The sequence below is a fragment of the Tiliqua scincoides genome, chromosome 4 (genome assembly GCF_035046505.1).
Source record: "Tiliqua scincoides isolate rTilSci1 chromosome 4, rTilSci1.hap2, whole genome shotgun sequence".
NCBI classification, from domain to species: Eukaryota; Metazoa; Chordata; class Lepidosauria; order Squamata; family Scincidae; genus Tiliqua; species Tiliqua scincoides.
In genome coordinates this window covers 71,174,468-71,199,380 of record NC_089824.1, presented here as the reverse complement: position 1 = coordinate 71,199,380, position 24,913 = coordinate 71,174,468, and the positions used below count along the sequence as shown (strand labels likewise).

Below are 24,913 nucleotides of genomic sequence, written 5' to 3'. Positions count from 1 at the left end.
ATCATGTTCCTGAGGGCTGGAAGTGACATCATTAAACAGGAAGTGGCCAGAAATATTAACTATATTAAATATAGTATATTTATTATAATATATTATTAAATATATTAATTATATTAATATTAATTATATTAATATATCATTAATTAAATGCAGATCTTAAATATATATTATTAATACACAGCAATATACATGCTTTATAAATGATCAGCTGCTGATCACTGTTGGAGACAGGATGCTGGAGTAGGTAGATTTTGTCTGGTCCAGGAGGATTCATTTTTTTAAACTTTGTAAGCATACCAATAGAATTGTTTTATCAAATGAACTTTGTGAACAACCAGTCTGACCAACATTACACACACACACACCCCTGTGGACCCCAATCCAACTAGTCATTTCTCCCATTCTCCTTGGATAGGACTGAACCCTTTATTAATTTAATGAAATTAAATTTTCCCAGCAGCTGGTGGGGAAAACAAAAATAGACCATGAAAATATATCAGAGCTGATAAGGTTTTGGTTAGGAAGCTGATTTGTCTCCTATACTAGGAGGTGCACAGCTCAAGCCTATGTGTGTCTACTCAGAAGTAAGTCCCATTAGAGTCAATGGGGCTTACTCCCAGGAAAGTGTGGATAGGATTGGGCTGGCAATCACTTCATCAATGGCTGATAAGTATTCCCTTCAAATAGCAAGATTCATCACTTTAAAAATACAGCCTTTCCTGTTCACTCAAACAACAGGATTAATAAATCACTTTAAAAACAGTTTCTGTTTTTTTTCTGCTCCTGGCCAAGTAAAGTGTGTGCTTGTCTCTCCCCTCCCCCTTTGCCAACTGCATGGAAACAACTTTAAGAGTCCTGATGGCTGGTAAAATAGGAAGTGTTTTATTTGGGGAGGGGGAGGAAAGCGGGAAGGTTTGGAGATGGAAAGGGGGGAGTGGAAGAGGGAGGGGGTTGAAAAGAGAGATTTCACTTTGATGAGAAGCGATTCCAGGCTGGGAACTAGGAACCAACCAGACAAGGATCAGCGAGGGTTAAGGACTGCAAGTCAAGCATGCTCAGAAGAGGGCGGGGCAGCAGCAGCCACTCTCGCAGCTGAGCAACTCCCATTTCTTCTGCTTTAAAAAAAAGCGCAGACGACAGGCAGAAGACGGGCTCGTATTCTGCCGGGGGTGTGACTGTATCGCTGCGAGAGGACATCCCGAGCCTCCCCTTTGAGTTCCTGGTGCCTCCCTAAAGAGCCACGCCTCTGTCTGAATAACACTGGAGTAAGGGAATGTTTGTTTCCTTACCTCAGAGCTGCATTGCCCTTAAGTCAGTGCTGGAAATAACTGACATAAGGGGTTAGGATTGCGCCCTATGAGTCATACTGTCACCAGATCGTAGCCCACTTCCCATTGGCTAGTGCCAGTATATATTGGAGCCTGTACATGCTACTGTGTGGGATATGTTATGTGGTGTGTCTGCGGGAAGCTACGTCGGTGGAGTTGGTGGAAAGTTCTATCTTTGCTGTTTTGCTTTGCTGCCTTAGCACTGTACATAATGTACATACTTCAGTAAAAGGATATCTGGTGGTGGAGCACTGCCGTGTCCATGCCTCATTATTTTCCAGGAATAACTGCCTGACCTTGGGTCTCTGAAGCAGCGGTGCCTTCTGCGTATTCAACAATTCCACACCATTCCTGAGAGACCAGTGACACTGGTGGTGGTGGTAGTAGAGTAAACTTCAAGGACAATGAAGTTGAAAGGTCTCTATCTAAGATCTTGCCATCTCCGTTAACCCATTTTGCTGGCCCACAGGTGTACACATTTGATCACTGTTGGGCAGAAATAGTTTAAAGAGATTTTACAATCTCTTCATTTTAAGACTGCGGGGGTGAGAAAGTCAAGGTTTCCCTCCACAATTACCCAGTTCCCTCATCCACCCATGTTTCCATATCTTTAAGAATATGCTTATTATCAACAAACATCGCCCACATGACTTGCAGAAAGAGCAAATGTATGGATAATATTGTTTTCTACAGCTTGTTAATCAGAATGGAAATCTTAATGAACTGAAACATCTGTAAACAAACTTTTACTATCATTTGTTGATAGTGTTCCAGCTAAACGATAAAAGAAAATCAGAATTCTGTAAAATCTGTCTAGGAGGAAAATTACACACCTTGATGAAGCTGTTGACAAAAAATGTGCAAATGCATTTCCCTCCAGAGACTTATTTTATGACTTATAAGCTGAGCTGTTAGCTTACAGAAATATAGTATAGCCTCGTTAGTGAATGGTTCAAGCAGCTTCCTCATGAGGAAGCTATGGTGTAGGTTTCCTCATGAGGAAGCTGCTTGAACCATTCACTAAAGAGGCTATGTATGCAATGTCTCCAAAACTAGACATGATAGGGCAAAACGGATGCCATTTTTTGAATCGGCACCCCAAATATACCCAGGAATTGGTGTAACATTTAAAGAAGCAAAATGTGTGTTGGCCTGTGTTATCTTTAAAACATACAGTAGACGGAGTTTCTCCATTACCAGGGTGATCTGTTATGCTAAATTACTGAATTTATGCACCCATAAAGATTTTATACAAATTCACAAATCTTGCATTGCAAACATCACAGAAATTCTGCAGAGCTGCCTATGACTATCTAGTAAGGACTTGTGTGCACAGTCCCGTTGATGAATTTTCTGCTGTAACAGTAATATTTGTGCTAGCAGAAAATCCAATTTTTCTGCACAAAGCAAACAAACCATTTATCAGAGGCCTGCTTAATAGTACCAGGTTCCCAAGCTAATTAGAAAAGACCATTCAAAAATCCAGTCTCAGTTTATAAAAACAAAAGGTTATCTTCCAGAAATGCTATGTCAAGGAAATTGTTTCAGACAATGTACAACATTACTAAAAACAAGCCATAGTTTAATTATAGTTCAAGGAGTTTCAAACACCCAGTTGTTTCCAGAAGCTTATGCATTGGTCAGGAGCCTAAAAGCTACTGGAACATTTTCCCACAGTAGCCTTTGTCCTTAATTTGAAAATTCCTTTTCCAGACACTCGTTGGTCTAGGTCAGTGATTTTCAACCTTTTTCATCTCATGGCACACTGACAAGGCACTAAAATGGTCAAGACACACCACCAGGTTTTTGACAATCGTCAAGACACACCATGCTGCCAGTGGGGGCTCACATCTCCCATTGGCCCTATGAATAAATGACCTTCCCCCAAATTCCTGTGGCACACCTGTGGACCACTCGCAGCACACCAGTGTGCCACGGCACAGTGGTTGAAATGGCTGGTCTAGGTAAAGGGTTGGGATGGAGAGGCCTGGTAGGTTACAGTCTACCAATCAGAGAACGATGACATCATCAAACCTAAGATTTCTTATATTCAAGCACAGGGACATTTGTGGATGTTCCTGCCAGTTCTGTTGTGAAATCTAATGTTGGACTGTGGAAGGAACACTCACAGTTCACAAGTGCAGAGACCGGGATTCCCAGACAATGTAAACAGGTAGCAATAGGAACTATATTTCTAGCTAGATGCATTTAAGGCAGTGGTTCTTAAACCGGTGGCTCATGACCCACCAGCCAGGGAAGCATTTGTCCCTAGTCCCTTAAGGGGCAGGGCAGGGGACTCCGATTGCATCACTGCTGGGGCCAGTGGGTTGTTTATATTCATGGTAGCAAGTGCCAGCCTCCAGGGAGCGGGGAGCCCCACTTATGCCTCTGCAGGGCTTCCCAAGCCTGTAAACTGCTAAAAAGTGTGATTGGAAAACCCAGTTTCGTGATTGCAAACCAGAAATGGTTTCTGATCACACTTTTTAGCAGTTTACAAGCTTGGAGCTCCTGCACCCCCAGAGGCAGGCACTTGCTCCTGGGAGTATAAATAAGCCCCCTCTGGCGCCAGCTACGGCGTGATCCTGGGGGGGTCACATCATTGCCACTCCCGCAAAGACTTACTGCAGTAAGTTACTTACTTCAACCGTTTCGCAATGTTAAAAGTTTTGAGTGTGTTGTTTTGGGGCAGCTTCCTGGCTCCTTCTGCTGCATGCTACAGCTGGTTGTATCCCATTTGGTCAAGCTCTGACACTGTGTTCAGGCACTTTTCAATCAGTCTTATACTTTTTTTCTACCACCTTTCCCATTTTGCTCAATTCCTTTTTCTTTTGGGTTTGTAATAAAAGTTTTTGATTTTTTGCTTGCCTAATCCATTTTCACTGGTAGTTCAGTGGGCTGTCAAATCTGATTGCTCACAGGCACTATTGCAATTTGATTTTAAATAAGAAACCCCTGGGGTTCTGTGCTCTCCTGGGACAGATGGTTTTTCCCAGATGGCCTCCTCCTACCTGCTGTCCTTACCCGGGGATGATGGCAGTGGATAGAACTACCACTCCCCCTACCATTCAGCTGGTGACCCAGTAAAAAAGCAAAAGTGGAGAGCCACTATATGCTAGTTCCCCTCAGTTAGCCTGCCTTCTCTGTGTAGTGTTTTTGTGCATAAAAACATACCAATGGCACAAGTAAGCACCAACTAAGTGTAGTCGTCTTCAATATCACAAATTATTTCTCTTTCATTACTGCAGAGGATGAATGGAGAACAGACTTTGTTCATTTTGGAGGAAATGTTTTATCTTTCACTAGGTGCTGCAATTCTGCTATTAGTACTGCAAACATTACAAGACAGATTATTTAAGAAGCAGATTGATTTGGGAGTAGGCTATGGTGAGTAAACCGTAATGGGGTTTCATTCCAGAGGGGCTACAAGAGTTAGCAAGTCTGTATCTCAACAATGTAACATACCCCAACATATATTAAATGTATGTGTTCATCCGCAGTGTTATTTATCTCTAGTTTAAGTTGTTTACAGATTGCATTATTAGAATATGCATGAGTTAAGCAATATAATTAGCAAGTGCTAATGAGTGCTGAAGGAAAGTATTTCAGGCAAACGAACTGTCACAGGCATCTAAATAAACCAGTATTATAAGGACCAAAGTACCTATTAAATGCAAACATGGGTAACTGAAACATGAGGGCCTTTCTCATTTTAGGAGGCTACAGCTAAGTGCAGGGACAACTTTGTAAGGAGTGTCATCTTTTTCTCCCCACCATTTACCTGCTGCAGGTCACCCCACTGGATTTCATATGCAAAAAACGTCACTGAACCAAAAGGTAAGAATTCAGAAGTGCATCTGAGGTTATGAATATACTACTATCTGTGTTATTAAAATTTCAAGATAAACAGGATTGAAATTTATGTTAGAACAACACCTTTTATTAAACTCACAAGCATTTTTCTACCAAATAAGTACTTTTTATTGAAGAATTGCTCTATTTTGAGAGGAAAAAGGTTCTAGAACAGATTCAGGCAGTATCTGACATGAACATAAAGTTCAAATTGGAAGGAACAATGTATTTTTCAACTGCTGTGGTTTCTAACAGGCAACGTCAGTAAAGGTAGTTGGGCCACGGTCAGCATGAAGCAAATATGTTTTTAAAACAAGAAAGATTTACAACCCTTCCCCCTTTCAACATAGTAGTAGAAGAATATTGAAAGTGAACAAAAACAAGCAGAACACGATTCCAGTTAACTCTTAAGCTTAATTGGTTAATGAAGTTTCTCTGGATCATCAAAGTTTTGTTAAAAAGGAACCATGTTCATTATCTAGAAAACTACCCTATGAACATTCCACTATGTCACCAAGGTCAAAAGCTGAGAAGACAAGCAGTACTTTAAAGAAGAAAAAAGCAGGGTGTTCACCGACATTTCCTATTAAGCATTTGCAGATTACGCCTATGGGTCAGTTCACAAGGCTGCAGTTCCAATGTGGGCACCTGACAGGTACATGAGCTCTGAGCCAGCGCTACAAAGGAACATTATTTATATGAACTTGGTGCCTCTGGATGAGAATTTACATGTGGGAATTGCGATTTAGAGACCGTAGCAGCTCAAAAAAACCACAATCACCAAACGTAATGCTCAGTGTGAGCACAAACCCAGTAGCAGTCCTGCTCCTCCTTGGACAGGGGCCAATGTAGGTTGAAGTAATCCTAACAGTACGTGATCACACTTGGAAAAGTTATTTTAGAAGTATGGACAAGATTTTATATGCAGCACAATCCTATGCATGCTAAATTCAGTTCAATGAAACTTACTCCCAGATAAGTATGCAAAGGGTTGCAATCTTAAAATGATACATTTATTCTGTATTATTTATTCTTTATTATTTAAATATACAGAGCAATAGTTTTTAGCCTTATTATTTTTCTCATAAAAAGAATAAGCCAAAGAAAGATGAAAGCATATTTAAATCTAGTGTTTGAGAGCCAAGCAGACTTAAACTCTACCTTCCTCTGCCAAGTGACATGAAGTCAAAAATTTAGTAGAATTCAAAGGTTTAGCTATTTGCACAGATAATAAAAAGCTCTGAAAATACATCAAAAGTGTGACAAATCATTATGCTCAGAGTTCATAACCTAGAAACAAAATGTTTGTTCACTTGCAGGGTTTTCATAACGATCCCAGTGTGGTTTGGGAGTTTTTCAACAGAGTAATAACTAACTGGGTAACTACCCACCATTTGACTTGTGTTCCCTTTTTTCCTTTGAAAATTTTATCATCTGAAAAGTGTTTAAAAGCAAACTGCTGCCTAGATAAACTCAAAATATTTTGTTTTTAAATGACTGGGCTGGAGATTTGAGTACCTTTTAACTGTAAGAATCTGATACAAATATGAATAAGGAAAGTGCCAGAACACTGGAATATAATACATTTTTTGAATCTATTCATTATCTACCCATTATTGTAAAACTAAAAATTATGAAAATTAAGGAATATTTTCATCCCCATCTAAAACAAAAGCACTGAAGAAATTAAGCATTTATTTTTCCAAAATACCAAAAAGTTTCCTTCAGTAAGTCAGGAAAGTAATATTGATTTTTGAGCAATACTTTGACCATCTCTTCTACTGCTGTCTAGAGCTCACAATTTTGGGTGGAATGAAAGGATATAAATTATATAAAATCAAAAATAAAAATCAAAGCATTTCCCCTGCCCGAGGACTAAAATTAGGAGACATGAATGGAACCATTATTTAGATAGATAGTACTTTACTATTGCACAAAGTACACCTTCAGAATAAACATAACTATCACTATCATCTTCTGGTTTTCTCATGTTGGCGGCCAGTACAACATTTGAATCTGCATTCTGATGTAATCAACAGAAGATTTAATGAATCAGTATTCTCCACTGGCAGGGATAGATTTTGAGTGCATTAAGGTATATTACATCTCATACGCCAGTTGTTTCTGTCACACTTTGCCAGCCTTCTTGATGTGCTTATCCTCATTAAGATCAAATGAAGGCCAGTATTCTAACTTCCACACTGTTACGAGAACCCAATATCTATGAGGTCAGAAACTTATTTCAAAGACTGACTCATCTTGAAGATAAAAATACTGACCCCCAACCTCATAGCATAGAACAGGGGTGCTCAAAGTTTTTGGCAGGAGGGCCACATAATCTCTGACACTGTGTCGGGGTCCGGAAAAAAAAGAATTAATTTACATTTCAAATTTGAATAAACTTACATAAATGACTATATTAGAAACGGAAATTGAATGAATTCAAGCCAGTCTATGATTCCATTCACACTCATAAGGGGTGGAGAGGGGGAGATATTCCAGCCAGTTCATCAGTGATCTTCAAGTTTCCCACTGTCTTTCACACACATACACCCGCCTGCTCGCCTGCCCCCTTGCCCTCCCTCCTTCCCTCCCTTGTTTGCTTGGGCAGTATGTGCTCCTACCTGGTCGCCCACTTGCCTGCTCAGCTACCTGCCTGCTCGCCCAGCTGCATGCCTACCTGTCTGCTTGCCTGCCCACCTAACTGCCCTTCCTTGCTAGCTAGGGCAATATGTGCTGCTGCCGCCGCTGCCGCCTCCACCTGCCTGCCTGGCCGGCCAGCCGACCAACCCTCTCTTCCTCCCTTGGATCCCTAGGAGGCATGTGCCGTGGGCTGGGTGGGCTCCCCTCCCATGTGCGGAATCTCTCTCTCTCTCTCTCTCTCTCTCTCTCTCCTGCGCTCTCCTGGTTCAGCTTGCAGGAGGGGAGGGGGGCCGAGCCCAGTTGAGTGGAGCAGAGCCCAGCCCAGCCCATGGGCAAGGCAGGGAGAGACCAGCCAGCAAGCACACAGGGTCTTTTATAGTGGGAAGTAACACGAGACCCGCAAGTCTCACATTACCTTCCCACTATAAAAGGCCCTGTGCACCCACTAGGCTTGTCTTTCCTTCACTGCTACTGAGCTCAGCTGCAGCGAGGGAAAGCAAGGTGCGGAGCTCATGCAGCGGGCCAGCGTGGGCTGGGGTGAGAGCCCATTGGAGAAGGGGGGACCCCTTGGGGGCCAGATGGGGATCCGCAGTGGGCCGTGGGCCAGGATTTGGACACGCCTGGCATATAAGATAAACATAAAACATGGGAGTTTGCCACAGCAGACAAGTAGAAGTCCATGTCATGAAGCCATATATTGTTTCAGGAGCAACATGTGCCTCAAATTCCTACCTATACCCTTTTAGGGTGAAAAGTGCTTAAACCACTAAAAACTTTCTTAGTCAGCTTACAGGACTAATGTTTTCTTCAGACATTATTTAGTAATAATTACCATTATAAGAAATAGATGTAAATGCCTTCTTTTACCCAAGTTAGTGCCTGACCTTGCTGGGTATAGTGAGTGTCAAACTGCAATAGTCTGTTGGTATGCAGGGCAATGACCTATTATTCATGAGCTTGTCTCCTATCAACTTCTTGTAGATCTATGAAAATTGTCAAAGGATAGAAAGACAAATGGACAGACAACAGACCTGGTGAACTTAATAAATTATTCTGGTGGGAGATGTGTGTCTTCTTAAAAATAGCCCTTAGGGCAGTGGTTCTCAAACTCACAGGGAGTTCAAGACTGCAGGTAAGTCTTGACGGGGGCAGGGGGAAGGCAGTGGCATAATAGCAAAACCAGAAGTGGGTTGTGACTGCATTTTTTTGTTATTTCAAGGTGCAGGGAGCCTTGCAGAAGGTTCCACAGGGCCCCCCAAACATCCAGGAAACTGCTGTGGGCAGGGGTAAGTTCTAAAAAAGCCCCTGCGAGCCTGTTAGCAATGTGATCCTGCAGATTGCATTTCTGCTTTCCCCACTCCTTAAAGTGCTAGAGGCACCCTTTCTCAAGCTGGTGGGTTGTGACCCACCAGTCTGAGAACCACTACCTTAGAGAATGGAGGTTTTAACAGATGTGTGCGTGTACGCATTCTGATATATTAAATCTATTATGTGACCACAATTGAAACTGGAAGGGGGAGGGAGAGAGAGATTATGGTGGCGAGGGAGGGGAATCCACATGTAATTCCCGTGTAACTTTCTGTTTCACCTGCTATAACAGTCTCTTGATCTGCATGCACACTGGGTGATAGGTCCCAACTAGAGGAATGTGATGTGGAGCTGTCCTCACCTTGTCAACTTGTAAGAGAAAGAACTGTAAAAGTTTACCATCCCATTCCACAAGCACCATGCATGTATCCATACCACCTAGTCACAGAAAGGATATCTTGCCAAGTACCACATGACTCTCTTCAGGCAAATGCTAAAAGCGTGGTGAATGAAGGGCAGGGTTTCAGTGAACCGTAAGTGTATGACAAGGGCTAATGTCCCCGATTACGATGCTTGCCCTTCCCTCCTACTACTACTCGGATACTGCACCCTGTTGACTCCTTCTGCTAGCAGGAGCTAAGGAACTCTAGGGCTTGCAGGTCTTGACCCAGTATGTTACGTACAGAGGACTCACGTACACAGTCCCCAATGCTTTGTGCGTATGTGCTTTGTCTAAGCAACTCCAGGCCTAGGCATGATTCTCAAGCATAAATTTAGTCTTATTTTCCACTCCAGATAATGAGCTTGCAACCCAGGCTAAGCTTCCCTGGACCTTTGAGTGAAAAAAGCATCCCCTTCCTTCACTGAGCTTGGGCCCTGCTTCTGTGTAGGAAATTCCATGGAATCCTGCATACACTTGTAACCAAGTCAGATATTTGAATATATTTACGCAAGTCAAAAACTGTAGCAGATTCCCACAACATGCACATTTATTTAAAATATTTGTACCAGAGCTTTCCTCCTCACTCCAGTATGCATTTCCTATCACACAACTGTATGAATTCAGAAAACATGAATGCTGACATACAATATCTATGTAAGAAAAGATCATGAATGAAGCAGCTTGCATATTTGAAGTTTCACCGGTGTAGAGGTAATAAGAATTCCCAAGCTAAGGGGCAGCAACTAAGAATGCCTCCCTTTACCTTTACTATCTGCATCGCAAGATAAGATAGCAAACATAGGAAGATGATCTCAGTCAGTCTTGTAGAACATGACAGAACATTATGTCCTGTTGTCTGAACTACATCTTCTAGACAGTGTAATAAAAATTTAGTTAAACAGAAGTGACAGGAGATGGAATTCTAGAGTGCTCACTGACAAATTAAAAAATCATGGCATGTAAATGGTACACACTTGAAAATTATAGAAAAACTCAAAACTGAAAATGCTGAAAATATGCAGCCTCACTAAAATCAACCTTCTGGAGGAAAACAGTTGACATAATGCTAACTTTTAAAGGGGAACTGGATGGATGCAGAGAGAATTGAGGAAGTTACAGGCCTGTTAGTTCAATGTCTGTTTTGGTTAAACTGGTGGAATAAAGTAAGTACAGGCATCCCTTAGTATCCATGGATCTGATTATCTGTGCCCCTGCCAGCCCATTACCTTTGTTTATTTTGATTACTCCAAAGTGATAAGGTGTCTTGCTTTAACAAAAGCTATAAGCAAAAAGAGGCAGGTAGCCTGTAGCCTAGTAGAGAGACAGAGTGAACAGGAAGCAGAAAGTTCACGCTTAGTCTCCCTTCTAGGCTGCAGGCTGTTTGCCTGTTTGTCTTGGTATAAGCTTTTTGCTTATTTGTTACGACACCTTAGCACTTTGGGGGATTGTAATCAACATTAACAAAGGTAATGGGCACAGGAGGGCCATGGAGATAGGGTTCCCCTTATTTGCTGTTTCTGGTATCTGCGGGGGCAGGCAGAAACATACCACCCCACAGATACCTGGGGACGCCGGTAGACACTTGTTACATACAGAAGAAAAAAGTTGATGAGGAAGATTGTATTGGCAACCTTCAGTCTCAAAAGACTATGGTATTGCGCTCTGAAAGGTGGTTCTGGCACAGCGTCTAGTGTGGCTGAAAAGGCCAATCCGGGAGTGATGAGGAAGAACCAATATAGCTTATGTAAAAGCAAGTCCTGTGCCATCAATCTTTCAGAGTACTTTTTTTCAGAGAGGATGAACATAGGGTTGATCTGATAGGGGCTATTTATTTGGCTTCAAAAAGCTTACTAAACGTTTTATGAACATGAACATTCATAGACTACAAACAGTTGCAAACAATTACATATGAGATTGCTCCTGTTAATCCACTGTGACATCTGACATAGAAGTCTGCAGTCTATAAACATTCATGCTCATAACTTAAAGGTAGTCTTTGACATAATACAAAAACAAAGCCATTATTTTTACAAAGACCATTTTCTAAGATGATTCTTAACCAAAATATCATGCAGTGCAAGCCTATGCATTTTTATTTAGAAGTCTCACTATAGTCAGTGAGCAGTACCCTCAGGTATGCATGCACAGGACTGCAGTTTTAGTATCTTTAGAAGCTCTTGCTCTACCCATTACATTAGACTTTACTAACAGCAAAAGAAGTCTAACTCTACGTTTGCATAATTTATACCTACTTTTGTAGAATTACAAGCAACCAACCTATTGCATAACTTACTTTTTCCACAACATGTTTTATTAACTATAAGTTGAAAAATTTACCAAGGATAGTTAGATCCCAATTAGTTCCCCAATAAAATAAATGGAGAAACTTGAATTCTGCACACAGTTATATAAGGCAAAGAGTGTGCACGCATACATTTGTAAAACAGTGTTCAGAAAAAAATTTTAGTACTCAAAAGACACACTTATGTCTTCCTGAAGACCTGTAAATATGCAAAGAAATAAAGAAAAGGGGCTAAAAGAAAATATTTATTATTATTATTATTATTATTATTAACAGTATTTATATACCGCTTTTCAACTAAAAGTTCACAAAGCGGTTTACAGAGAAAAATCAAATAACTAAATGGCTCCCTGTCCCAGAAGGGCTCACAATCTAAAAAGATGCAAAAAGAATACCAGCAGACAGCCATGAAAACAGACACTGCTGGGGTGAGGTGAGCCAGTTACTCTCCCCCTGCTAAAAAAAAAGGAGCACTCACTTGTAAAAGTGCCTCTTACCCAATTAGCAGGGGTTATGAATATGAATCAAATTAATTCAAGCTCTTATTTTTATGGAACAGCACTCACATTTTTAAAACTCACAGGTTCTCGCTGCTATCTTCTCTTTTTTTCTTGGGTTTATTTAAAAGAATATTGTGTGGACAGGCAATTTGAATAAAAATGGATTTGAGTTGGAGATGGGCTAACGAAAAAAATTGTTTAACAATGTCTTATAAACTATTGAATTGTATGTACACAATACAATGAAACAAACTCTAAAATGGTTAATTTGTATTTTTATTGTAGATATAGAATAATAAGACTGCACCTAATTCTAAGTGCATACACAAGAACTTCCAACAATCTCCCCTCTTCACAGCATCCTGTTGTAGCACTGTAAAATCCATTCCTAAGGGTCAGGCAATATGGGAGGAAAACAGTGAAAATTCCCTTTCCCCTCCCCCAATGTGTCTTCTGCATGAACACACAGGTATTGTTCCTTATCAATGACCAACCAGGTGGAAGATAAATCTAAATATTTTATACAATTATTACAAGTACCTAGGTTTTATTATGCTGAGGAGTGAGAAACTTAAGTTCTTCAAATAGCTATAGTTTTTCCACAGATGGTTGCCAAAACTGAAGGGACTGATAGAACTGATTTTATCTGGAATAGTTACTTGAGATTGCCTTGTTTTTAAAACGTAAGACTCCAACATGTGAATAATAAAAGGATTTTAATATCCTTACATTTCAAGGAGGTGCCCACCATCTTTGTTTCTAGATTTATTAGATTCCAGTAGGTGGGAAAATTGGCATCTTTTTTGCTTCAATGATTAGAGAAGAGAACACCTAGCTACTAACAAGAACACATACTTTATAGCGCATGATAATTATTAGTCTGGGTTATACTGTTGCCCAACGCAAGAGCACCAGAGATCTTATTTAAAACGCTGTTTCAAGGTGTAATTTTATTTTCAAAACTGTACTGTGGACCATATTAATGCCCTAATATTCAGTACTGTGTTTAGGAACCTAGAAAAAAACAAAAAGAGAAAGAACTTGCATACATTCTGTATGCAATTTGACTGCTAGGACTGCCACAATAAAGACATTTCTATTTCTTCTAAAAACCAAGCAAGCACTTATTTGTTCAATAGATTCTAATGGTTTTTCACACTGATGAAAAGCCTGGGAAATGATAGGAAAATTCAACTTCACTGGTGACCCATTTTTCCTAAAATTTAACTATTTGATAGATACCACTTTTTAAAATACCATACCCTCTAAAACATCAGCAGCAATGCTTTGGCCAGTGATTTGTATCCTGATCATCCCCTTAGGCTTAGAGAGGCTTTTAGCATTTTTTCCCCTATACATTAACAGTCAGGCCCTAAAGGGGCTCACTTTCTAACAAACACAATTCATGATTTGGGAAAACAAGGGGGTCAAAAGAGCTCAAAACTACGTTCATTGCACTGAAAAAATAAAATCTATTCAAAAGAAAACAGTTCAGTGTAATACAATATGAATGAATATTTGTTTTGATCTGAACAGATACAGTGCAATGGTTAAGGATGCGATTTTATAAATTAATTTAGGAACAAACCCGACTTAACACAGTGACTTCTAAGTAAGGATAAACAACATTGCACTGCTTTGAGCAAGGGTTCTGAACTTCTCAGTCACAAACTCACAGGGTAGTCTTAAGTCACCATTCTCTCAACCTCAGCCCTATCACTGAAATACAGTGATGATACTGATCAGAAGTGGAATTTTGAGGGCTGCAGAAAGTGTAGGGGATATGTTTCCATTCTCATATTCAACCTATTAACTTCACAGAGACCAAAAATTTTCTATGTCAGTATGTGAAATAATTTCCATGCCAAGTACAAAAGGTGGCTAGGCAGCAATTTTCAACCATTGTGCTGCAGCACTTTGGTGTGCTGTGGATTATCTGCAGGTGTGCCATGGGAGTTTGGGGAAGGGTCATATATAATTAGAGCCACTGGGGGATGTGAGCCCCTCCGACTCTCTGTGGTGTGCTTTGCTAAATGTCAAAAAGCTGATGGTGTGCCATGACAATTTTAGCACCTTCTCAGTGTGCTGTGAGATGGAAAAATTTGAAAATTGCTGGGCTAGAGGGTGACCTAAAAAGAAACACAGTAGTACATACCAGCTTTCTAGATTCAGAGTCTGTAGGATCTACTGAACAAAGACCTTCTGGGATACAGTGTGAGTTTTAATGTCATTAAATGGCTGTGGGCTTTAGACAATGACACAATGGATACTGTACAGTTCAAGGCAGAACTCAGAGGTGCAGAGCATATTTCAGAAAAAGAACAGTTAAGAAAGACTACCACAAGTTCTGTTTCATCTAATCACCCACACTTACAGGCCCTCCCTGTGAATTAACAATACCTCATGGGAATTCCATGAAGAAATTCTTTTAAGTCTTTCTCCAAAAAGCAACACTTCAGCTATTTAACCCTTCAAAACAGTAACTGTTCTATATATTTTAATCTGGTCGAGCCAGGAGCAAATGGTGCCTGAAGCTGCCCTTTCACTGCTGCCCTCTGTCTCCAGTAGCAGGGATAATGACAGCATCCATTTTCACTGCCCTTAAAAAATTGATTTGTATTTGTATTTCTTACCTCAAGCTCTACTGCCTGCTATTTTCCACCTGACCATCTCTTCAAACACACGGGCTAAGTGGAGCATGCTGGCAGCAGAAGGCGACTCTATTTCCAGTCGTTCCAGTTAGCCTGTGTACCTGAAGACCTGACTAGGGAGAAAGCAAGCAAGCAGGGAAGACTGAGGTAAGGAGAATGGAGGGGTTCCTGTCCCTTTTTCTTGCCCTCCTTGGCAAGGAAGAGATGGAACAATCCTGTTTTGATTGATTGTGCAAGCAGATGGTCAAAACAGGATTGCTGTGCTGCTTCTTCCTGCAGCACTGTTGCAGTGTCTGCTTGCAGCAGCAGTGCGGGATAAAGAGGTCAGCTACTGCTGCTCTGATCCTCCTCTCACTTGCTGATAGTGAGCTAGAAGAGGGTTGGGGCATGGAATGAAGAGCTGAGTGGACCATAGGCAGACATGGGAAGCAAGGTAACATTGTTGGTTGGTTACCCCCTGCCTGCCTGCCACTCAAAGTGGTTGCTTCAGCCAGATTCACAGCTGGTCTGACTCTGATTTCAATTCACAATTAATATGGACTTTTGTGTCTACATTATTAAGTGTACACCTATTTCTATATCTCCAAAATAGACACTGGTGAAGGAAATCAATGTAGCAAATACTATTTAATTCAAAGCAATCAAAACATGTACCTGGGCACACTGCCTGTCAAGCTTCCTTCACTTGAGGTTGATGACACAGGCCGGTCTTCTACTGTCTTATTTAGTGGCTCTGTTGCACTGTTCTGTGCCGTTTTCTTTTCTTCTCCTGTCTTCTTCTTTTCACTGTCACTTTCGTCACTGCCTTCTCCTAATATGTCATCAACCTGGAAAGTGAACAATAGTTAAGGTCAACACAATTAAACAAAGCAATCACAACTTTAAACAATCTCATATCAACTTAAATACTTTTCTGTTACTTTAAAAAAAAGAAGTATACAAAATGTGATATTTACTTATGTAATTTGAATTGTATTTATTACTTTGTTTTAATACCAGCCTTGGTGCAAGTATTTGATATAATGCAAAAAGCGTAGTATATGCAAAATTACCTTAAGTAACAGTTAAATGAAAATACTAGAATACATTCACCAATATGATAGCAAAGGAGAAAGGAAGACTTTTACAAATGCACTTGAATTACGGGATTGAGGGATGGAGTTATATACTAGGAAATCTTCATGTACACCTGAATTTTCATTTAATGTGGTTTTAAAAAATAATTCAATGTAAAATCTCTTCACTAAAGTGCAGGAGAAACTTTTACTGCTATATTCATTATAGAAAACAAATACCAAAAAAACCAGGTACTTATTCCATAGGCCTAAATGCTCAAGTTTATTAGAAACTTCCTCAAAAAAGGAAGCGTTTGCACATGCTGGAAGAAAGCAGTATGCTTGGAACACAGAAACATTTGTGCTGAGTTAGGACCAACAAAGCTCTGAAAAGGTTTGTTTCAACACTTTATCTAACAAGTATCTTTGTCTTTCAAATTTAGGATTACAGGTGCAGCCTATTTATCCGCATTAGTTCCTTTCTGTGACTCTTTGCAATTAACAAAAAACGAGTTGTGCTAAATTCCATAGAGTTACGTAAATACACTGCAGCCTAACACTTCCGGATAGAAGGAAACTAAGGCAGCTGTTATCAATCCCCTCCGCTCCCGCACTCAGCCCTCCCCATTGCCAGCTGTCCCTCTGAGCTTTTAAGAGTCCAACCCTATGCGTTTCTACTCAGGAGTAAGCCCCATTGTAGTCAGTTGGGCTTACTCCCAGGAAAGTGGAGAGGACTGTAGGCTAAATCACAAGCTTTGTTTGCTGGGAAGGCTTGCAGCTAGAGCAGGAGAACCTGCAGTATCTCAGTGGGAGGGGGAGAATTTGGCAAACACTCCCTGGGTTTTTTAAAGCAATTTCCTCTCCTCTCCTTCCTGCCTCCCCCTCCTGAGCCCTCCCCATTGCCAGCTGTCCTGCTGAGATTTTAAGAGTCTGGCCCTTTGCGTTTCTACTCAGAAGTAAGCCCCATTCCAGTCAATGGGGCTTACTCCCAGGAAAGTGTGGAGAGGATTATAGGCTAAATCGAATGCTTTGCTAACTGGGAAGGCTTGTGTCAGTGATTGCCTGCAACATGGGGGGGGGAATTCTGCAAACACTCCCTAGGTTTTTTTTAAAGCAAACCCCTCTGTTGCTACCACACCTGCCCCTGTGTGAGTGAGAGAGAGAGAGCGAGTTCCACCTTGCTGTACGTGTTCTGGCTACAGAGATTTTCGCCCCCCCCCCTTTAGCCTCTTTGCTGGCTCAGGGGCTCCAGGAATGTTACTGTTCCTTGCAAGGGGAACCTCTTCCAGGGCTATTTCCCTGCCTGGGCGGCTTGGAAACAGATTGAGATGCCAGCGCAGGGCAAAGGTGTGTGTGACTTTCAGTACCCCCACCCCACCCTGGCTCGGGTCCCCCGGCTCGGGTCCGGGGTATTTGAGGGACCGCCTCCTTCCCTACAATCCTGCCCGTGCTCTTAGATAATCTGGGGGGCCCTTTTGACTGTGCCGCCACTAAGAGATGTGAGAGGGGCGGGTGCCAGGAAGAGGGCCTTCTCGGTGGTGGCCCCCGAACTGTGGAATATCCTCCCCTTAGAATTGAGAACTGTTCCCTCATTGCTATCATTACGGCGTGGACTGAAGACCTTTTTATTTCAAAAAGCTTTTAATTGTTGACAGGTTGGCTGACGTTCTTGCTTTTTTATATGAGAAACCACGGGGGTTTTTGTTTTTTTTTAGATTTTTAATTATTGTAAATTGTTTTAATGATTGTTTTTAATGTTGTATTTTAAATTGTCTGTAAGCTGCCTTGTGTGCCCTTTGGGCAAAAAGGCGGGGTATAAATTAATAATAATAATAATAATAATTCGCATAAATATAAATCCGTGGATAAATAGGCTGCACCTGTATTTATAACTGTCCTATATTATTGGCAAAACCCATAAAGCAGCACACACACACATACACACACACACTTTTCAAAGCACAGTCTTTCTGAACTGACAAAGCTAACAACCACACCAAACGTCAATCTTATACAAGTTTCCAGCACTGATGTAGTAGAAATGCAGCCATTAGTTGATGCAGCCAGAACGCAGCTTTTGGTTAAGGGAACAAACATTCCCTTACCTTGAGGAGGCCACCTTGACTGCCTCCCTATTGCAGGATGCAGCGCATGCCCTGTTGGCATGGCTGGATTGGCCCCTATGTCAGTACTCCCATTAAGGCTTCAATCCTAAATACATGTACTATAAAGTAAAAGTCACTGAGAGGGTGGCCCCCATTATCTGTGGGGGTTCAGTTACTGGAACCTCTGCAGATACCAAAACCTGTGGATGCTTGAATTGGCCACCTGGACCCCCAAAATGTGGGGTCCAGAGAAGGTCCAGAGATCTTCTGAGGCCCACAGAGGCCTAGTGCCGCCTCAGAATGCTGCCCAGAGACTTTTAAAGTGAACTTCTGGTTTTCCAAAAGTTCACTTTAAAAGTCTCTGGGTGGCATTCTGAGGCCCACAGAGCTGTAGTCCTCAGAAAGCCTCTCAGACATGATCGGAACAAGGTTCTAGAACAAGGGAGGTCTTCCTTGGGGTCCAGCTGCAGGTCCAAAAGCCATAGATGATGAAATCTGCACATTCCAAAAATCCGCATTCCAAATCCTTGAAACCTGCTCTGTTTCAAGGCAGCCCAAAACACTGCAAAAAGGCACAGGCAGGGAAACAGCCCTGGAGCCATGGGATAGGTTCCCCTTGCAAGGAACAGTAAGACTCCTGGAGCCCCTGAGCCAGCCAAGGCTGAAGAGGGGAGGGGAGGAGAAAACCTCTGTAGCCAGAGCACAAGCAGCAAGGTGGAGCAAGGTGAAGTGCGCGCGCGCACTCTCTCTCTCTCTCTCACACACACACACACAGGCAGGTGCGGTAGCAACAGAGGGGATTGCTTTAAAAAACCCAGGGAGTGTTTCCCAATTCCCCCCCCCCTTTCAAACTGAGATGGTGCAGGCTCCAGCCTACGAAAACAAAACAGCCCAGCAAGCAAGTCTTCCCAGCAAGTCAAAGCATTAGATTTAGGCTATAATCCGATCCACACTTTCCTGGGAGCAAGCCCCATTGACTACAATGGGGCTTACTTCTGAGTAGAAACGCATAGGACTGGACTCTAAAAAGCTCAGCAACTGTGAAAGAAGCAGGGACAGCTGATAAAGGGAGGACTGATACGGAGCCAAGGAAGGGGAGACGAAGGAGGGGAGGGAATTGATAACAGCTGCCTTAGTTTCCTTCCATCTAGAAGTGTCAGGCTGCAGTGTATTTGCGTAACTCTATGGAATTTAGCACAACACATTTTTTCTTAATTTCGTCGGGTCACGGAACGGAACTCATGCAAATAAATAGGCTCCACCTGTAAACCTGTTCCGGATTGAGATGCTGTGAAATTAATCTATGTTTACACTCAATTTAATATGGCTGCTAGTCCATACAGGATTTAACATCTCAGACATACTTTCTAAGTAAGTTATAAGTAATTATTTGATATTCAGAGTATAATGCTATGTGTTTGGGAACAAATCTGCTTAATAATGTTGAACAAAAAACAAAACAGAACTTTCCATGTACGTGAATTAAGGCAATATTAAAAAAACATTGGCACTACTATATTTAATTTAACTGCAGCTCCTACAAAGGAAAAATGTAAATAGAAGCCTTGGAATTTGTAATAAGATCTCAGAAGTTACTGATTAATCCTAAATTAAGATCAGCAATGATTATTCTTTTTAGACAGAACTGGACGAGTTCAATTTTCAAATACCAAAATATGTACAAATACGAGAAGGAAATCTCTCTTACAATTGCTATACATACGAACTGCAAATAAAACCAACAGGAAGCACTCTTGCAAGGAAAGTAAGAATCACTTTGTATATTCTTTTGCAAGTTGATTTCTGTATGTCTTCACTCAGTGAAGAATTTAAAAAAATTACAGAAATCACCATAGGACATTACATTTATATAACTCTTCAAAGTATTCAAAATATTTCGGGCAGGAGGTCTGGTCTAGAGGGTAGAGCCTCCGTTAGCCCGAAGATAACATCAGAAGGTCGCCAAGGACACCGGCAGCTCCCTGAACGGCTGAGAATGGCGAGACCTTGAAGCAGCTGACAAGCCGAGCTGAGTGATTCCACCTGCTCTTGATGTGAGCAAGAAGCATCTTGGCTGCCCTCCATATGAGAGATGGAGCTGCTTGTCAGCCTGCGTGGGAGAACTGGAGGCCAAAAGTGAGACCAAACCAGGAAGATCCATTCTGAAATGTTGTTGGTTCAGAATGGTTGGTTCAGTTTAATAGCAGCAATCCTTCCTAACTAGTGAATAATTTGAAATGCTGTTGGTTCAGAACCTCTATGATTGCAAAAATCCCCTTGAGGGATTTAGAAACGCCTGCCTATGTAAACCACCTTGAATAAAGTCAGAGGAGTAATCCGATGACCAGAAAGGTGGTATAGAAATACCTAGTAATTAATTAAATTAATTAATGTATTATTATTATTTAGAAAAAGCAGTTAATTGCTTTTTCCACAGAAATGAAAAAAACAGTTTACATAAAATAAAATATAGCATAATATAAATAAGGATTTCTGGTATAAATGGATAGCTATTTTGAAGCTCCTCATAAATTTTTGCTGGTGCCTCACATATCTTTATATACATATTCTGGAAAAACCTTAATAGTCCTAAGATTTACTCAATTACCTTCTTTTACAACTACTGTTTCCTTATATGGAAGACTGCAATGGTTACAAAAGTTTCACCTCAGTTCTAAACACTGACAGTGTCAAGGAAGAGGGAGAGGACTCGAAGAGGCTGCAGGTTGACCCAGCGCAGTAGTGCCTAGTGGTTACCAAGCTCACTTTGTTCCTGCTCTCTCTCCCTGCTAGAGATAACTCATCCTCTGGGGGAGAGACAGTTTTGAATGAAACCCCAAATCATAAAGCACTCTTTACATCAGTGTTATCAAACTGGTGGGTCGTGACCCACCAGTTTGTGTAATGCTTCTCCCGTCCCTTTAAGGTAGGGGTCACCAAACTTTTTGGCCAGAGGGCCACATCAAATATCTGGCATGGTTTTGAGGGCCGGAAAAAAAATTTAAATATAAAATTTAAATAAATAAATTGGAGATGGAACTTAGATGAGTGAATAAATGAATGAACGGGCTCATTCATTCAACCTCTCTAACCCTCAGAACACCCTCCAGACACAATCAGAGCACAATTCTGGTCATGCTCAGTTGAGTGGGCCAGAGGCTTTCAGGGGACAAGAGGTTGGCCGCGGGCCAGCTAGAGGCTTGCCACGGGTCGCATCTGGCCCGCGGGCCGTGGTTTGGAGACCCCTGCTTTAAGGGGTGAGGGAAGAGGGGAGGCAGTGATGTGATCCCCAGAATTGTGTCGCTAAGGTGCGGTGCTTTTACTTACTGTGTGTTAGGGCAAGCACCAGGAGATGCAGAAAGTCCCACGCAGTCCTATGCAAGGCTCCCCAAGGCTTGGAATCTTCAGACGTAGCAAGCACAAGCCACTTTTGGTTTGCAAACGCAGCCAGGAGGTGGCTTGCACTTGATATTTCTGAAGATTCCAAGCCTCAGGGAGCCCTGTGGAGGGTTACACAGGGCTCCTCACACCTCCTGCTGCTTATCCTAAAACACAGTAAGTAAAAGCACCCCCCTCGCCTCCTCCTTAGCGATGAGATCCTGGGGATCGCGTCGCTGCCTCACCCCTCCCCTGTAAAGACTTACTTTGGGAGTGAAGCTCCCAAAAAGTTTGAGAACCACTTACTTACATAACATGTCCTGAGCTACTGGTTAAAAGACTTTTCAAAGTAATTTTTCCTTACTATCTTCTTTCAAACAGCATGACAAGGAAAAGGGTAAACACAGCACTATGGGGCAATAAAGGTGCTGTGCTGGAAGAGAATTCATGTGGCTTGAAACGGAAAGTTATTTTCTTTCCTTCACAGAATACATGATACGCCATATTTATTTTAGAGAAATAAATAATGTTAATACAGAGATAAATTGAGTTAGGCCTTTATAAATAAGATACTAGTTTTTCTGGCACCCAACCTATTCCTCCAGTATTCTGCAAGTATCAAAATAAGTAAAGCAAGACTCCCTGAAGTGAATTTATTTATAAATAAAAGACAACAATGTCTTCTTCTCTGTGCCGAATTACTTCTTACTATTTCTCTGTATGCGTTCTCAGATGATGAAGGTATTCAACAGTGCCGCTATTTTCAAAATTATTAACAGTATTTATATACCGCTTTTCAACTAAAAGTTCACAAAGCGGTTTACAGAGAAAAAATCAAACAACTAGTGGCACAAAATAAGCTAGGATTGGTCTTCTGCATAAATTTCTAGAATAAAGGGTTCTGCACTGTTTCATGAGAATGAATTCAGCAAGTTTATTTCAGTTACACAGGTATCCAACATATTGTCTGAATAAGTACAGAATCCACCTAAGACAATTACAATGTTAGAATTAACCAGAATTTCAAGCAGCTAATTTTTCTTTCTTGTTTTGCCTTTGGATCTCTTAAGCTCTCCAACTTGCTTTTTTTAGTTTGGTACTTGCTTCATAGGGAGCATTGTATAGCTCCAAATGAAATGTCTGCTTCTTAATTCTATGAAGGGAACCTGTTGCTGATAAAAGGAAGGAATTCCCTTGCATACACATAGCCCAATAAGATTGCTACTTAGTACACTGGCAGTTTTACCTAAGTGATCATGGAGATTGCACAAATTAGCTTTCTCCAAAACAGCGGTATAGGGCATTTCCACTACTTGTGACCAATTACAACTTTAGCAATTACCAACATCATTGTAAATCTTAATCTATACAAGGTCAGCTACCACCAATGCAGAATTTTGTAGAAGTTTTCTTCAACACTGAAGTATGTAGATTGTTTCGGTATAGAATTGGAAACATACCCTGTTATTTTATCCTTCCTCTTTTTGAAAGAATTACTCTTGCCATCTTCCAAAGGATAATGGTATTTTATTTATCTAGGAGAGAAGGTCTTTTAACTTTTTCTTAGCAAAAATTACAGATTCAGGGTTCAATCCTATCCAACTTTCCAGTGCCAATGCAGTTCCTTACCTTGAGGAAACCCCTGTGACTGCCCTCCCACTGCAGGATGAAGCTCACACCTCACTGGCACATAAGTGTGAGAAAGATGGATAGGACTGGGCCCTCAAACTCATATGGGGAACTTACAACACATTGTGCCATCCCTAATGCCCACTTCTAAATGAACTATTAGCTGAAAATATCACAGAGGAGCAGTTCCGTTTAATAAATGGACTGTTTTATTCACCTGTAAGCAACTTTGATAACAAAATCAATAAACCTAATCACTCCAGATCTTATCCAGAGGGAGAGATCACCACCTGGAACTCATTTCTCGTTGTACATGAAGGAAGATATGAAGGAAAATTTGGAAGACAGCAGATTTGAAATTAGTCCCATACTGACATTGCCACAAACACACAGCATAACTTATGGTCCTGTTGGATTTTTATATTATTTTGCACCATACCAAGGAAAAATGACACAGCAAAGTTCCACTATGTTGTTCTAAATGTTACCATGGCATTTCTATAGAGGTAGCTAACCACTGAGGGATTACAGAGACGCATAGTAATACTTCATTGTGCTCGTTATCTTTCATGCCCCTATTTTCAAACTGTAGAATGGCTTCTGCCACACTTTAAGATAGACTTTTGCCAACTTTTGAAGATGGTTTAAAAAAAAACTTAGGAACTGGTATATTATCAAATGTAACCATTCAGTTTAATAGCAGCAATCCTTCCTAACTAGTGAATAACTTGAAAAGACCTCTTTACAATATCCCTTTCCACCTAGTTAAACGGAAACACATAACTAAGTCTCAGCAAATCATTTGGCTGAGCACATGATGTTATAACCAGATATCTCACAAATTTCATCCATCACCTCACAAATCCATCTCTCAGTGGTTGAACACTTGTTTCCTTTCAGATTCATATATACCCTCATCCATTCTCTCCCATGAATTATTTCTGTGTCTAAATTACTTGTATTTCACAGGCTGTGTCCTAAGAGTAGATGGAACACAGTTCAGTCATTGGAAGCTTCTTCTGAAAGCAGGAGTGATGTGCTCATGCAAGGATCTCTTATGCAAAAGAGTTACAACTGCAGACTTCTATTTACAGCATGGCGTGATTGAGACACAATTGGCATTACAACTGTAGCAGCTAATAAAGTGTGCAGAAAGCATGTGGGCTGTTTTGTACAGAAGCTCCCCTACTTAAGCACAGGTTAGGTTCTGGTGGTCTGTTTGTAAGTTGTTTTATTCTTAAGTTCAACACTGGTAATGCACATATTGTGAAAAGAAAAAAGTGTGTTTACATTACTGCATACTACCCTATATTGTGTGGTCTTGCCTTGAAAAGTGGGCTAACACGGTTTTCTGGAATAAGATGGGGAATATTCAGGAATGCTACAAATGGGTGCTAAAGCTGTTGATGGACATATGTCCAGATATGTTTGTATCCTGAAAGTTCTTAAACAGGGGAGCTTCTGTATTCTCCTCACACAAAGATTCACTCAAGTAACATGTAACAATCGTAAGAGAGAGTTGCCCAAGGATAATATGGGTGAGAGGAGAACCATATACACTGCTCTAGGTAACAAATATTAACCTGCTGTACTGAACAGCTGCAGATGAAGGAATAAAACTCTAGCATGTAGCATAGGGAGATAAGCACATCTATAGGGATCCCTCTACACACAAAACATGTCTCAACAGATACAATGCTTACCTAAGTAGCTAATCTAAGTA

General features: G+C 41.1%; 1 protein-coding gene across 1 annotated transcript in view; it reads right to left on the bottom strand.

Annotated features, from left to right (window-relative positions):
* CTDP1 (CTD phosphatase subunit 1) overlaps positions 1 to 24,913 on the bottom strand; it is an 84,319-nt gene that overhangs the window by 9,262 nt on the left and 50,144 nt on the right. The window contains exon 12 of the mRNA XM_066623882.1: positions 15,678 to 15,850. Within this exon, the coding sequence (XP_066479979.1) occupies positions 15,678 to 15,850 (173 nt within the window). The remainder of the gene's footprint in view (positions 1 to 15,677; positions 15,851 to 24,913) is intronic.